The sequence below is a fragment of the Mandrillus leucophaeus genome, unplaced genomic scaffold, assembly GCF_000951045.1.
Source record: "Mandrillus leucophaeus isolate KB7577 unplaced genomic scaffold, Mleu.le_1.0 Scaffold123, whole genome shotgun sequence".
Classification (NCBI taxonomy): domain Eukaryota; kingdom Metazoa; phylum Chordata; class Mammalia; order Primates; family Cercopithecidae; genus Mandrillus; species Mandrillus leucophaeus.
In genome coordinates this window covers 3,990,587-4,006,789 of record NW_012100654.1, presented here as the reverse complement: position 1 = coordinate 4,006,789, position 16,203 = coordinate 3,990,587, and the positions used below count along the sequence as shown (strand labels likewise).

Below are 16,203 nucleotides of genomic sequence, written 5' to 3'. Positions count from 1 at the left end.
CTTCCTTCCTTCTTCCTTCCTTCCTTCCTTCCTTCCTGCCTTTCTTCCTTCCTTCCTTCCTTTCTTCCTTCCTTCCTTCCTTCCTTCCTTCCTGCCTTCCTTCCTTCCTGCCTTCCTTCCTTCCTGCCTTCCTTCCTTCCTTTCTTCCTTCCTTCCTTCCTGCCTTCCTGCCTGCCTGCCTGCCTGCCTTCCATCTATCCATCAGATATCAGCTCTGTGCTGTGCAGTGTCCAGGGCCCAGGGTACAAGGGAAGGAGACATGTCCCTGCCAGGCCTCAAGAGGCTCACTGTCTACCCTGACGAAACTCTAAACGCTGAGTGACTCAACCTCTGGCAGAGGGCTTGCTCCGTAGAGTTTCTTCATCTCTCTTACTGTGTTTTTCTGTCCCTAAACCTTGCCCCAGGGACATACATCTTTATCAGTGGGTTACAGGGGGAAGACTGTCCAAGGACAAAAAAGATATCTCTTTTGACTTTTTAATAATAAAAAAATACTTATTTTCATATATATAAATATAGCATATACTATATACTTTTTGTATATGAAGGATCTAAACACTACAGAAATGTCAAATAGTAAAGTCAAATGCCTGATAGAGGTCTAAAGGAAAAGCAGCCTGCCCACACATTTCCTGCTCCCCTTCTAGCTGCCCCACCCCAACACCTTACCTCCCCTCACATCTCTCCACCTCCCACATCCCTTCTCCCACCATGTCTGCCCCCACATCCTGTCTCCCCAGCCTCTGCACGGCTCTTCCTCCTGCTGTTTCTTTGCTCCTTTTATGCTGAATGGTCTGGTCATGGTGACTGCCCTTCTTAGGCCAGCTTGGCGGAGTCTCTAGAACTGCAATTGTCCAGCCTGTCCTCAGTCTTTGTTCCTCTTTCCCCTCTCTGAGAGGCTTCTTTGGTTTTCTGCTACACAGAGGCAGTGCCTTTTTTTTTTTTTAAGCCCACATTAAAAAAAAAAAATCATCCACATCTGGCCCTCCTGACACCTCTTGGAAGCATCTTCATGCACTTTCTGAAACAGCCCTTCCTCCCATTATTCACTGGCCCCACTCTTTCTTTTGGATAATGAGAAAATTAGATGCAACAGAAGTCCATTAATCTGAGGCCTAGATATTTTAAATTGATGGTAACAGGAATTTACACTAGGCTGACAGTTACCTTTAGACTTTCAATGAACAAAGGTTAAAAAGGAAAAATTAATAGTCAAACCAGGTTTCCAGGAAGGGGTGGTTATTTGCAGCCAGACTAATGCTATTATGGGCATACAGCACACACAAGGGGCCTGCAGCTGCCTGCAGGAGCTGTCTGTGACGTACCTTGTTAACCAGTAGATTGCGCTCTTTAAGTGTTTTGAAAATTTTATAACATCATCCCTTTATAGTGTGACATTTTCGTGAATTTGAGCTATTTTTCTTTCTGTTATGTCAAATTAGTGAAGTGTTACTTGTAATTGCCATTTTAGGCTATTAAAAAATCAGCCAGTCTCTGCTGAGCTAGGCTATGCTAGACACATTGCTAAGCTGTGCTTGTCTCATTTCTGATATAACCCATCGCTGGCCCAGGTCTCTTCTGCTCCTTCTGCATGAGACTTGGCAAATCCCTCTACACCCCCACCCCCCGTCACCCCCCACAATGCTCTGGGCCAGCTGGCCACTCTGCCAGCCAGGTCATGTGGGTGGTCCTGCTCATCTCAGGACTGGATCAAGGAAAAAATTCAGATTAAACTTGTAGCTTAGCCTTAATTTGGTTTCACAAAACCCTTTGAAATGCCAGTCATTATTATCTTATTTTAAAAAGGAGAAAGTAGATGAGCAGAGCTGTTTCTGTTCCCACCGTGGCATCTCTGCCTTCCCGAGGCTGAGGTAGGCTGGCTGACATAGGAGGTGTGGGCTGGAGCCTCCCCTTGCTCAGGGAAACCCTCCCCTCAGAGCCCTACTGCGCCCTGGGCAGTTCTGTTCACCAGTGGCTGGGAAAGGGCTGAGAGAGGAGGGGGGTTTGGGTTCTGATCTGTTAGTGCTGAGGGAAGGGCTGGGTCAGCCTGCAGCTTCCTGGGCTCACCAGGACAGGAGGAGAAAGTGGCCCCCACAGAGGTCCCTACCCTGCTTCTGAGACACTGAGGTCAGAGTTGGGGCTCAGGGTGATGCCCAGAACAAGAGACGGATGTTGGAGTTAGGGGCCCCTGTATAGTTCAAAGGCCTTAGGCTGCTCTGACAAGCTTTCTACCTGGGACAGAGACCGTCAAGGGATCTGAGGACTGCCTGGTGACATCCTGTTGCTTCTCTCCCTCTTACCCTGACCATGGCCTTCTGGTTCCTGGGTTCGAGGTTCTGGTTATTGTAGAGCAGAGGGTCAACGGAGACCTGGGGACCAGGGCCTGGTTTGGCTGCTCATAGTCTAGGCTGGGTGGGAGTTGCTAGGAACGCAGAAACTAGAGTTGCTAGGTTAGCAGCAAAGCATGAGCAGTGGGTGCCCTGAAATCCCCCCAGCCTGCATTTTCCAGTGCCACTTCCTCTCAGTCAGGAAACGGAGAGATTTGCTATTGTCCCTGGAGCAAGAGAAGATTGTAGCAGGCTCTGAGAATTCCATGTCTTCCTCTTTAAGCCCAAAGCTCCCTCTGCCCCCAAGATCAGACTCTTCCTCGTCCTCTGTGGAAGGAGCAGAACTATACTACAGTGACCATCGCCCCCCAGCCTGGGCAGGAGCATATGATGCTTGTGACAGGGACTCCTACCAATCCCCCCACCAATAGATCAGACATGGGCGGGAGGTGGTTAGACTGGCAAGGTTGATGAAAGGACCCTGACAGTGTGGCGGGCTGGGTTGGGGCTCCTGGAGAGCCCTCTCTGGAGCTTTCAGGAAGGGCCCCTGGCCCTGCAGCCTCCCTGCCCATGCATCACTGTCCTGTGTGCTCTCTTCCCCCCTCACACAGGGTGCCCACACTGTAAGAAGGTCATTCCACACTTTACTGCTGCTGCTGATGCCTTCAAAGATGACCGGAAGGTAAGGATAACCCTCTTCATCTCCTGATCTGCCTCCAGCTAATTCCTACACCTTCCTCCTTGTCATTCAAGTCCCTTCCCCAAACAGGGGCAGGTCAGCTAAGACCTGTAAGCAGGGAATTCCTTGGGAACCAGGACATTCTCTTTATAAGGAAGATAGGGCAGGCTGGATTTATGCTGCAAAATCAACTAAAAGGGATACGCTAAACCATTCCAGCACTTACTTGGAGGAGAGGGATGGTTAAAAGGGTCATCTGTTTACTTTTTTAGTGCTTGAACATTTTTACTGTAGGATTATAATCATGTATTACTTATATAATTAAAAATACAAATTTAAAAATCCAACAAAAGTCAACTGGAGGATGCCACGGTGGAGGAGAGCAAGGCTATGTCAGTGGAGCCTCGCCCTGCCTAAGTGAAAGGCTCCTGCAGCTGCCAACTGATGAAGCATAAAATTAACAAGCTAGAGCTGCAGATTGGATTAGAGTGCAGGGCCGCCAGGTGCGTCCCCCAGGCACATCCCCCCAAGGCAGCTGGTGCAGTGGGGGCTGCTGCTGGGAGAGGGCTTGTGGGACAGGGAAATACCCCTGAATTTGGGGAAGTGTGATTGACTACCAGGCTTTGAGTTCCCTTTTCATCCATGCCAGGCGGTGCTGATGCAGAAGACTGCAAAGATTCCTCCCAACCCTGAGACTCAGTCATGGGAACCTCTGGCCTAACAGGCCCTAGAAGCTGGCAGTCATGTGGGATCTGCATTCACACACACCCAAACCCAGAGTCACACGTGGGTTTACCTACTTTCCTGGGTGGAATCCCAGGTGGGGCGAGGGCAGGCTGGAAGGAACCAAGGCCAGACATAAGCTGAGCAGAGAGTCCTGGATGGTAAACAGGCCAAGCAGGCCTAGACGGAGGTTCAGCCAAGGCAGGGAAGGGGAGCTGGTATCAGTGGAACAGCACTCACGAGCAGAGACAGATGGCCATCCCAGGGCTGGGTGGGCAGGGCTTGCAGTTTTGATTGAGGCCAACAGGAGGTCAGGCCTGAAGGTACCATCCAGACCTTGTAGGAGCAGAGATACAGGTGCTGGGATCACCTTAACAGGCCCAGAGAGAGTGGCAGAGATGGGGTGATGAGAACTTTACAGGGACATAAAGCCAAAAGAAGCCAGGCTGGGGACAGGCCCATGTAGGGAGAGTAGGGACGAACTGGGGACCTGATTCCCACTTAGACCTAGAGCCTGGGACTCTCTCTGGAGTCAGGAGGTCCCGTTGTTACCCACAAGCCTTGGCTGCAGCTTTGAGACACCCCTCACCCCCACCAGAAGGGAGTACAATGACCAGAAGCATTTTCTCCTCTGCCTGCCCCTTTCCCTGCACTGAGGGGTGTGTGGCAGCGGAAGCTTCCTTCCCATGTCCATGTCCCTCATTGTCCCCACCCACTTGTGCACAGCACAGGGTGGTTGCTCCTGCTTGGGGGTCCCAGGATATCCAGCACGGCCTGGGCTGCCAGTCCACAGGACTGGAATAGGTGCCACTTTGCATTGACGTCCGTCACACCCCACCCAGAACGCTGGGTGCTCTGGGCAGCAGGAGAAAGGCTGAGGTGTGCCATCTCCCTGTCCCACCGGCCACTCAGGTCTCCACAGGCACCAGGAGATCTGTGAGGATCCTGAGGCATGACTGGCCCACACAGCCTGGGCTTGCCCTCCCAGCCATGCTGGGGAGCATGGTGTCAGGGAGTGTGGTCCAACTGAGGCACCTGGGGGACTGGGGAAACCCTGAAGGGGCAGCCCCATTGATGTGGCCCCTTTCTGCCCACTAGACCACTGCTGAGGCTGCCCTATGGCCTGACCCACGTCAGTGCAGGTGAGGCCAGACTTGCCAGGCCTCCAGCGGGCAACTGAGATCCCATGTCTCCTCCTCCCATTCCCCCTCCACTGCTACACAGGGGCCCATTTCCTTGATGCTCCCTTCCCCTTAGACACTGACACACCTTTGCTTGATTGTCTTAGACCAGTGGTGTTGTGGCGTTTTCCTGGGTTCAATCCCTCTGTCTCTTATTCCTTCTGTCTCTCCTTTCAGCTTCCTTTATTCCAAGCCAGGGATCACCCTCACTTGCGTTCAGGAATGCACTTCATAACCCCTCTGTCCGAGGCAGGTGGCCTGCCTGGGTTTCCTGGAGATTACATTCATGACATCAGGGAAGCCAGCCATCTGGCCTGGGGGGCTGAACTTACTGGTGCCCACCCTGTGCTCCAGGCATGGCACCGTGACTACTGGGTCCCATCCTACAACTATCAGATTGGAGTCTCTGGGGGATGGTGCTGGAAATTTGGTTTTTAAGAGCTGGCTCTTGTGCTGGCCACAGGCTGGTGTGTGGGGACTGTTGGCCTGTCCCCTCTCCCTTTATATGTGAGGGATCCAGGCCCAGAGAGGAGCTGTGTCCCATGCCCAGGAATGCCCAGCGGGTCACTGACAGCCAGAACTGGGTCTCCTGACACCCCATGCTGCCACTTCTTAGCTGGAATTGTGGGGTTTTTCCACCCAGAAGCCAGCCCCTGTTCCTTTCCCAATCAATATGCAGTTGGTTGTTCACTTCCATTTTCATAGCCAAAGTCAATATTAGGTCCTGCAGAGATTTATTTTACTGAATCAATAAAGCTGTGTGTGGCAGCTCATATTTTAGCCGGGGAGCCTCCACCCCCTCCCGGGAGCTTACTTGGGAACTTAATCGGTTGGCACACTGATGGGGAAAGGACTGCAACGTGTTCGTGTTGGAACAGATGGTGTTATTGAAGGGGCAAGGCAGACAGGACCTGTGGTGGGCTGGCAAGCAGGTGGGGGGCTTACCTTTCACTGCACGTCAAGGTGTCCCCAGCCTGGGGGTGGGGTGGGGCTAGGTGTGAAGGTCACTCCTAGAGGGAGTTCCTGAGACAGTGGGGGCCCCTCCTCTGCGATGAGCCCACTTCGCTGCCGGAATCTGGCCATGACGTGTAGGTCCTCCCGTTTATGAGGCTGGCTACTGCCTTTTCCGAGTGAAAACTCCCTGAGGACAGAGACCTCATTTGTCCTTGAACTCCCCACAGTCATGACCCCTCAGACCTGTGTAAATGTTGACTGGATGAAGGAACAATATAACATATTTGATATTTACTGAGAGCTCTTCTTCCACTGAAAGCATTACTTACATCATGTTGTCCTCACGATAGCTTGCTCAACTAGGTATTGTTACAGTGCTCATTTTGCTGAAGAGGTAGGTGATTGAATCTTAGAGAGATCATATGCTAGTTTCTCAGCCGGAGAGGGGCAGAGTGAGAATCGCAAACAAGCATTGTCAGAGTTTGAGTTCTCCCAGAAGCAGACTCTGCTCCTGGGCTCATGTGCAGGGAATTTATTTGGGAAGTGACCTCAGGAAGTTCACAGAGGATCCTGGAAGTGAGACATGAAAGGGGAGGAACCAAAGCAGGTGTTTTCTGGACAGATGACTGTATGAGTCACCAAGGCTCAGTCCCACGGGAAACCTCACCAGGAAACATGACACAGAGCTGTTCCACTCAAAGGCCAAGGAAGCCAGGGTCCTTGTTCTAGAACCCCATCTGTCATTGGCCTTACGTCCAGCTCCTTGAGGCTGGGAGGATGCTCTGAGGCTGAGAGTAGCAGGTGCTGTGGCAAGGGCTGGTCCAAGGGATGTGGCAGGACACCAGCAGTGTGTGCCCCAGGAATTTGTACCAACCACCATAGAGCAAACTGAGAAATCATAGGTGTTCGTGTTGCAGGTGATCAGTGCAAATCTTGAGTTGGATGTAGGGGTGCAGGCATTTAGGTGAAATTTCAGTGGCTGAGAAGAGCTTTATTCGCTGCCTTCTTTCCAAAGAGTCTAAGCTGCTGCCTTTGGGGAGGACGCATTTGTCTGCTCTTCTGTGGAAACTGCACATGGATTCGCCTTTGCAGCTAGAAGTTGCACTCCGTGTGTGCAGCTGGCAGCTAGTTTAGGTGATTCAGAACAAGTATACATTTCTAATTTAGTAGATTTATAAAACCATACACTGTATTTCCAACAGCTCCAGAGCATGTATACAAATTAAATTCATGATTTAAAGCAGATGCAGGGAGAGCAGCAGCCTGGAGCCATGTTCGTCCAGCACTTTCACAGCGGAGCAGCAGCTCCTGGCCCGGGCTGGACATGGGGCCTTAGCTGCTGGCTGCAGGGAAGGAGAGTGTGTGGATGCCCGTGCCCCTGGGCAGGGCCCCATAGCACCTGCCCTGAGAAATGGAACCCCACCATTTGGCCAGGGGAGCATCTGCCTCATGTTTTTAAATACTAAAGTGCTTTAGAGGTGGGCTGGAGTTATCAGAAGTGTGTAGGGGCCAGTCTGGTGGCCTGGGTGAATTGGGCTCCAGGGGATGCTGCGGAAGGTACATTTAGCCTACCTGAAGGACAGCTGCCTCTCCGCCCCGCCAGTTGTCACCTGTGAGACTGCAGGGTAAGTGCCATCAACTCTTCTGACTTTGAAAGAGAAGCTGGAAAGCCAAATTGTTGTATTAGATCTTCTGGCTCCATTTCTATGGTGGAGCTAATTCAGATTTATTTATTTATTTTGTTGTTGTTGTTGTTAAATTCAATGTGGGCCAAATAGAACAGGACTAAGAGCCAGACACAGATTGCAGGCAGCAAGTTTGTAAACTCTGTTTTATAAGTCTCACTATATAGAATGTTACGTAACTGAAGAGTAGAAGGGAAGCATGAGGGTGAGAGAGGTGAGGATGGCACCTGGTGGCCAGGGGAGGCCGCACCTTACTCTTCTCTCCAGCTAGCCATCCCGCAGCTCACCTGGGCATGAGGGATATGATGAGTAAATGTCGCCATGGGGGCTGGCAGGACTGTCCTACTTGGAAAGGGGCCTTTGTCCAAATGCAAATAACCGTCAACCAAAGAACTGTGTGAATCTCGGCTATTCAACAATTTTAAATTATCTTATTGAATCACCCTCTTTTAATTTCTTCCAAGCATTTGTTGAGCTCTATCTAAAATGATCTCATTTGTTATACAGCAGGCGCTTGATAACTGGACTTTGTCAAGGTCAGCATTGTTCCCCCAGCATGTAGAACAGGCTTGGCACACGGCAGGGTTTCAGTGTGTGTTGCCTGGTGGGAGGACTCCCTCTCATGGGAGTCTGCCCCATCTTCCGTAACACCTCTGTATTGGGTGTGGCCATTGAGGACCTCCTCTCCGGCTTCCCTGGTGTATGACCCTCAATAGGAAACAAGTTCCCCATTTCTGCTTTATACTCTCTTCCTTTGAAAAAACAACTAATGATGAAGAAAAGCTGCCCAGCATGTGGAATTTACTAGATGGTCAAGAAGAGGCCAGTGGCCAATGTGGGAACCACTTTCTGACCAAACATTCTGATGGCTTTAGTCATGCGGGGCTCCTCCAGTTTCCAGATGTGCTTCCCTGGTCTCCTCCTCTTCCAGTCTTGGCTCAGATGGCGAATCATACAGAGCGCCTTTGCCCCACTCACCTGGCACCTGGGCCACCTCCCTCATCCCTCACATCACACCGTGTTGGAATTGTCACTTTATCCAACCCCTGCCCAGACACTGAGCCCCTAAGTGGGGACAGAGCTTGTATATGGGGTCGGAAGAAGTGACTGTAATAGCAGCTGACATTTCCTGACCACGAATCCGGTGCCAGGTTCTGTGCTCATTGGCCTCACTCGAATTCTCTTATTCAGTCTTCACAATATCCTGATAGCCAAGATACTGTTATTATCCCCATTTTACAGCTGAAAAAAATGAGGCACCAAGAGGCTGGGTCATTTTCTTTAAGTCTTAATGTCCAGGCAAACCAAGAGTGCACTTGGGGAACTTGACTTGAAAGTTCTTGCTCTTAACCTTGGCACTATTCTGTCCCCCAAGCAACTGTTCCAGAAATACTAGTTGAGAAATGATTGAATCCTCCAGTCCCTTACAGAGAGCACCACAGAACCTGTGGTGTTTACAAATGCTTTCAAGTCATCATTTCCTTTATGATCGTCATACTCTTGATTTTAAAGGACAGTCTAAAGGCACTCCAGGCCAAGTCCCCTAACCTTACCCACCTGGAAATTGAAAACAAGCACCATCAGTCTCCAAGCAGCCCTGGGTTGAGGGTGCTTTGGTTCAGTTCCTACCTGCCACTGAGGAGAAAAATCAGAGTGAGCCTGTGACGTGGACTAGATGTGCAATCTGTGTTGTGGGGTCCCGGCCTCAGCCTGGGGACACCCTGTGCCAACTCTTCTTACCTTGCCCCCTAGATCGCCTGTGCCGCTGTTGACTGTGTCAAAGACAAGAACCAAGACCTGTGCCAGCAGGAGGCTGTCAAGGGCTACCCCACTTTCCACTACTACCACTATGGGAAGTTCACAGAAAAGTATGACAGCGACCGCACAGTAAGTCGGGGAGAGGCGTCTGCCCAGAGCTCGCTCTGCTGATGGGCAGGGAAACTGCCACTGAGGAGGGACAGCACTGGGCAGCGTCCCAGAAACCACAGAAGTCAGCTGGAACACTGCACCGAGAGGCCACAGGCCCTCGGCCTGGCTGAGGCTTGACATTGCTGGAGGAGAGTCCCAAGGGGTTGTCACAGATGTCCTGTCCCCAGAGCCAGGCTGGACTCCAGATGCCGAGGGTTTTCTCACTTGCTGGTCAGGGCTGGTGGAAGCCATGCAGACCCTCTCCGTCTTGCAGACGTCTGCCCACCTCTCCCTGTCACAGGAGTGAGCCCCTGGAGGGGCCGGCGGGGTGAGGAGGGAGTGTGCATGGCCAGCTCAGGGATTAAAGCTCCTTTCTCTCTCTCTCTCTCTCTCTCTCTCTCTCTCTCTCTCTCTCTCCCCCCCTCTCTTCCCTGCAGGAATTGGGATTTACCAATTATATTCGAGCCCTCCGGGAGGGAGACCATGAAAGACTAGGGAAAAAGAAGGAAGAGTTATAATTCCTGCCTCAGAAAAAGCTTTTCCATTACACTGTGAATGATACCTGTTTTGTTGTTTCTGAATTTCCACATGTTCTGAAGACAAAGTTTTTTATAGCCGCTTATGGCCATTTTGTACAATTTTGAAATAAAATTAAACCATTTATTTGGTGGTATAGTTTATTTTCATGGAGCCTGTACTAACAAAGGTGGATACTCACATCCTTCTCCTTCCACCTCTGCTGGGAGGTACAGAGCTGTGCTCCAGTGCCCTGTCTGCATGGAGGTCACCCCTGAGAGTGCCGGCCCCCTGTCAGTCATTTGAGAGCAGAACAGGGAAACTGGATCGCAGAATATCCTGCTGGAAAATGACAAGCTAATGAGAGGAAATACGTCAAGATAATCAATGACTTTGGGAGGCTGAGGTGGGAGGATCACTTGAAGCCAGGTGTTCAAGACCAACCTGGGAAACATTATGAGACCTCATGTCTACAGAAAATAAAGTTACTGGGCGGAGGGGTACATGCCTATAGTCTCAGCTACTTGTAAGGCTGGGGAGGGAAGATTGCTTGAGCCCAGGAGTTAAAGTCTACAGTGATCTATGATCACATGACAACTCCAGCCTAGCTAGAAAGCAAGACCCTGTCTCAAAAATAGAAAAGTAAAAGAAAAAAAGGCCGGGCGCGGTGGCTCAAGTCTGTAATCCCAGCACTTTGGGAGGCTGAGACGGGCGGATCACGAGGTCAGGAGATCGAGACCATCCTGGCTAACGCGGTGAAACCCCGTCTCTACTAAAAAAAATACAAAACCTAGCTGGGCAAGGTGGCGGCGCCTGTAGTCCCAGCTACTCAGGAGGCTGAGGCAGGAGAATGGCGTGAACCGGGGAGGCGGAGCTTGCAGTGAGCTGAGATCCGGCCACTGCACTCCAGCCTGGGCGACAGAGCGAGACTCCGTCTCAAAAAAAAAAAAGAAAGAAAAAAGAAAAAGATCAAGGAAATTGGGATGCTGAAGCAAATGGTAACCAAACACTAGCTTCTTCTGGATCGTTGTGGTTTCAGTATTGGTGTGTTTCCTCTGTGTATGTTTTCCTGGAACTTACTTAGGTATTTATCTTTCTCCAGCTGTTTGTCTTCTCTTCCTCTGTCCGTTCCCTCCCCACTCTCCCTTTAAAGAAAATTAAGTTGCTGCTTCAGAGGTATGAATGGAGTGGGGGAAGGGGGTCTCTGTGCCAGCTGCTTGCTATGCACCCTGGATGGAAGGGATGGTGTGTTCTTGAGGTGCAGATGTTAGATCTGCTCACCAGCCCCCACCACTGGCCACAATAACCCCAAATCTTTACGCCACATTTTCCACGGATGGGTGCCTCACTCGGCCTCCTGCCTGTGTACATCTCTTTTTTGACTCACCTTTCCGGTGAGTCCTCATGCTTTCTGCATGCCTGCGTGACTGACACCCAGCCCTGTGCCCAGCGGTGCAGTCAGAGCCTGAGCACAGCGGTAACATGTTTTGTCTGCTCGTAAGTATTTCTCCATGGACAGCGGAGCAGCCTTGCTCTAGTACCTTGTCTTTAGTTATAAGTAGTGGTCCTAGAGTTGGATTCCTCCAGTAGTTCAGGAGGGTGTTGCCTAAGCTGCAGTACTTGGAAGCACGTTCTGGTGGCCTTGATGGAGACTTGGCCTGCAGGAACAGCCCTCCCTTCCTGGACCCAGCTCGCTCCCACCTGGCCTAAGTCCTTCCTGGTGATAAATCTGCTGAGAGCAGGACGGAGCCTCCAAGTTCTTCATGGCTGTGTTGACGATGGTGCCACTGTGGGTGGTTTCATTAAGGGAAATCAAGGTTTTGAGAGCCCTTGTTCTGTGCAGTTCTCCAACTTTCCAATTGACCCTCCTGCCAGTTCAGCCCTTCTCTTTTCCCCTAAGCACCCACTTCCTTGGCAGTGGCCCCTGGACTTCCCCCAAGGATTGGATATGAAAGACAGAAGCATACATTTAGACATCACTGAAGCACAGTTACTGAGTCCCCTCCCGTTGGGGACCATGCACATCATACAAGGTGTCATTTAATCCTGACACAGGTGTTTACCATTCTAGCATGTGTGTGTGTGGACATGGGTCTCCTTCGTTATTTGGAGTATTTGTAGGGGGAACATATTTGCTTGTGTTTTCAAAAGGGTGTTTTTTTGTTTGGGTTTTTTTTTTTAACTGCACCTTTTAAATAATAACCTCGCAAGAGCCACTTCCTGACTGGGGACCACTAGTGCCCACCTGCGAGGCACAGGGCTTACTTTCTGGCCATTCCACAGCCTCAAAGTTCAGGTTTTCCTGGCCTAGCTTCTGTATGAGGACTTAAAAACATCATGAAATATTGTCAATTATAAATTAAAAAAAATTTTTTTAACACATCATGAAATGGAATCCTCTTCACATCCCTCTTTATTGACTTTGGGCATGACCTCAGCAAATTCATCACAGCCCTGGGCAGCTGACCCCGCAGACAGAACTCCCTTCCTCCACTTGCCCCCACCTAATACGTCTCACAGACACACACACACACACACACACCCTACGCCGATTCTGGGAACTCTGAGCAGATCAAGCCAGTACTGTGGCATCTGGGTTAGTTCTACTCCCCGTCGCCACGCTTGGTTTTTTGAGGCTTCGCTGTTGTTCACTGAAGACCTCCTCCCTCTCCCCCACTGGAGGGCTTGCCGTCATCCTCCTCTGTTCCCCTGGATCTTGCATTGCAGGCTGATTTCTCTGCAGGTAGCAGGTGAGTTAGGGGAGAACTGAACCCCATCTTTATTCTGGTGCCCCTTGCCCAGTAGTGAGCCCCCATCACCACCTAACTGGAGCCTCCAGAGCAGGACCCCAACTCTTCTTACCTTCCTCATGCTTCTCCCTCCCCTTCTAGAGGTGTTTGGCTTCCAGGGACTGTTCTGCTCCAGGCATAGGAAGGTGATGCTTCCGGGTTCAGAAACTGGTCTGCTCCACCACAACATAAGAAGATGTGGAGTCTCATCTGGAAAGCATCAGGCCCTCTTAGGAAGACAAAGCCTATGCTCAGGGGTTATGTGACCTGCCCCCATCACATGGAATAACACAGGCACCAGCCCTGCCCACAGAAGGCTCCCAGTTTGAGAGTGAGTGCGCATTGCTGCTCAGAACCAAACTCTGTGCATTGTTCCCTTACTGTTTCCCATTATGTTATTGTTGACTAGAAGAAGGAAGCTGATATTCTTAAGCTACCTATCAAAACCAAATTACGCTTATGGTCCCACCAAATATATGTCACCTGCAAAATCCTCTATTTTTTTTTTCCGAGAACGGAGTCTTGCTCTGTCGCCCAGGCTGGAGTGCAGTGGCGCGATCTCGGCTCACTGCAAGCTCTGCCTCCCGGGTTCACGCCATTCTTCTGTCTCAGCCTCCCCAGTAGCTGGGACTACAGTAGCCCGCCACTATGCCCGGCTAATTTTTTTTTGTCTTTTGGTAGAGACGGTGTTTCACCGTGTTAGCCAGGATGGTCTCGATCTCCTGACCTCGTGATCCGCCTGTGTCAGCCTCCCAAAGTGCTGGAATTACAGGCGTGAGCCACCACGCCCGGCCCCAAAATCCTCTATCTTAGGCCTGTGTTATCCAATAGCCATTAGCCACCTATGAATATTGAGAACTTGAAATTTGGCTACTGCAGCTGAGTGAAGGTGTGTATGTCTGTGCCTTTTTATATTGTGGTAAAATATACATAGCACACAATTTACTATTTTAATCATGTTTAAGGGTACAATTCAGTGTCACTAAGTACATTTGCATTGTTGTCCAACCACCATTACTATCCATCTCTAGAAATTTTTCATCAACCCAGACTGAAACTCTGTAACCATTAAAGAGTAACTCTCCATTCCCCACTCCTCCTAACCCTGGTAACCACTATTCTACTTTCTGCCTCTATGAATTCTACTATTCTAGGAACCTCATATAAGCAAAATCATACATCGTTTTGTATCTGGCATATTTCACTTAGCACACTGTTTTCAAGGTTCGTTCTTGAAAGTATGTAGCATGCATTAGAATCTCATACCTTTTTTTTTTTTGAGATGGAGTCTCACTCAGTCGCCCAGGCTGGAGTGCAGTGGCACATTCTCGGCTCACTACAAGCTCCGCCTCCCAGGTTCATGCCATTTTCCTGCCTCAGCCTCTGGAGTAGCTGGGACTACAGGCACCCGCCACCACGCCTGGCTAATTTTTGGTATTTTTAGTAGAGACAGGGTTTCACTGTGTTAGCCAGGATGGTCTCGATCTCCTGACCTCGTGATCCACCTGCCTTGGCCTCCCAAAGTGCTGGGATTACAGGCATGAGCCACCGCACCCAGCCAGAATCTCATACCTTTTTTAAGGCTGAATAATATTCCATTGTATGTACATACCATATTTTGTTTACCTATTCATCCGTCAATGGACATTTGGGTCAATTTCACCTTTTGACTATTCTGAAGAATGGTGCTATGAACATAGATGTACAAATAAATACCTCTGTGACATCCCATTTTCAATTCTTTTGAAGGCGGAATTACTGGGTCGTACGGTAACTCTATTTTTAATTTTTTGAGGAATGGACGGACCATTTTCCACAGTGACTCCACCATTCTGTGTTCCTACCAGCAAGGCATGAGGGTTCCAGTTTCTCCTCATCCTCGCCAACAGTTATTTTCTGGTTTGGTTTGATTTGGTTTCGTTTTTAATAGTAGCCATCCTAATGGGTGTGAAGTGGCATCTCACTGTGGTTTTGAAGTGTGTTTCCCTAATGATTAGTGATTTTGAGCATCTTATTTTTATTTTTATTTTTTTGAGACAGAGCCTCACTCTGTCGCCCAGGCTGGAGTGCCATGGTGCCATCTCGGCTCACTGCTACCTCCTGGGTTCAAGCAATTCTCATGCCTCAGCCTTCTGAGTAGCTGGGATTATAGACGTGTACCACCACACGTGGCTGATTTTTGTGTTTTTAGTAGAGATGGGGTTTCACCGTGTTGGTCAGGCTGGTCTTGAACTCCTGACCTCAAATGATCTGCCCACCTCAGCCTCCCAAAGTGCTGGGGTTACAGGTGTGAGCTACCTCAGCCGGCCTTGAGCATCTTTTCATATGTTTATTTTCCATTTGCCTATCTTATCTGGAGAATAAGATATTCTCTTATTCTCTTTAAGTTGTTGCCCATTTCACATTGGTTTTGTGTTGTTCCCTTGTAAGAGTTATTTATATATTCGGGATATTAATCCCTTATCTAACATAAAATTTGCAAATATTTTATCATATTCTGTGAGTTGTCTTTTCACTCCCTTGATAATGTCCTTTCATGCACAAAAGCTTTTAATTTTTATAAAGTCCACTTTATCTTTTCTTTTGTTGCCAATTATATCCAAGAAATCATCGTCAAATTCAATGCCCTGCAGCTTTCTCCCTATGTTTTCCTCTAGAAGTTTTATAGTTTTAGTTCTGAAGTTTAAGTTTTTTACTCATTTGGAGTTAATTTTTATGTGGTGTAAGGTAAGGGTCCAACTTCATTGTTTTATAAAATATATATAACTTAAGATTTACCATTTAAACTATTTTTGCGTATATAATTCAGTGGCACTGATAGCACTTTTGTTGTTCAAGTCTTAAAAATAAAATAATGGGGAACAGTAAGAGCACAAAGCACAGAGTTTGGTTCTAACCAGCGATGCCCAGTCACTGGGAACTTCCTGTGGGCAGGGCTGGTGCCTGTGTTATTCCGTGTGATGGGGGCAGGTCACATAACCCCTGAGCATAGGCTTTGTCTTCCTAAGAGGGCCTGATGCTTTCCAGATGAGATTCCACATCTTCTTATGTTGTGGTGGAGCAGACCAGTTTCTGAACCCAGAAGCATCACCTTCCTATGCCTGGCGCAGAACAGTCCCTGGAAGCCAAACACCTCTAAACAACATACATAACATTTTATGTTACGTGTATTTTACATAACATAATGGATATACAGGCCAGGTGCAGTGGCTCACGCCTGTAATCCCAGCACTTTGGGAGGCCAAGGTGGGCAGATCACCTGAGGTCAGGAGTTAGAGACCAGCCTAGCCAACATGGTGAAACCCTGTCTCTACTAAAAATACAAAAATTAGCCGGGCATGGTGGCGGGCACCTGTAATCCCAGCTACTTGGGAGGCTGAGGCAGGTGAATTGCTTGAACCCGGAAGGTGGAGGTTGTAGTGAGCCGAGATGGTGCCACTG

General features: G+C 49.4%; 1 protein-coding gene across 1 annotated transcript in view; it reads left to right on the top strand.

The window, feature by feature from the left end:
• Window positions 1-10,120, top strand: part of PDIA5 (protein disulfide isomerase family A, member 5) — a 92,812-nt gene extending 82,692 nt beyond the window's left edge. Inside the window, exons 15-17 of the mRNA XM_011971557.1 lie at window positions 2,939-3,009; window positions 9,302-9,436; window positions 9,895-10,120. Of these exons, the coding sequence (XP_011826947.1) occupies window positions 2,939-3,009; window positions 9,302-9,436; window positions 9,895-9,975 (287 nt within the window). The 3' untranslated portion in view covers window positions 9,976-10,120. The remainder of the gene's footprint in view (window positions 1-2,938; window positions 3,010-9,301; window positions 9,437-9,894) is intronic.
• The last annotated feature ends 6,083 nt before the right edge of the window (window positions 10,121-16,203 follow it).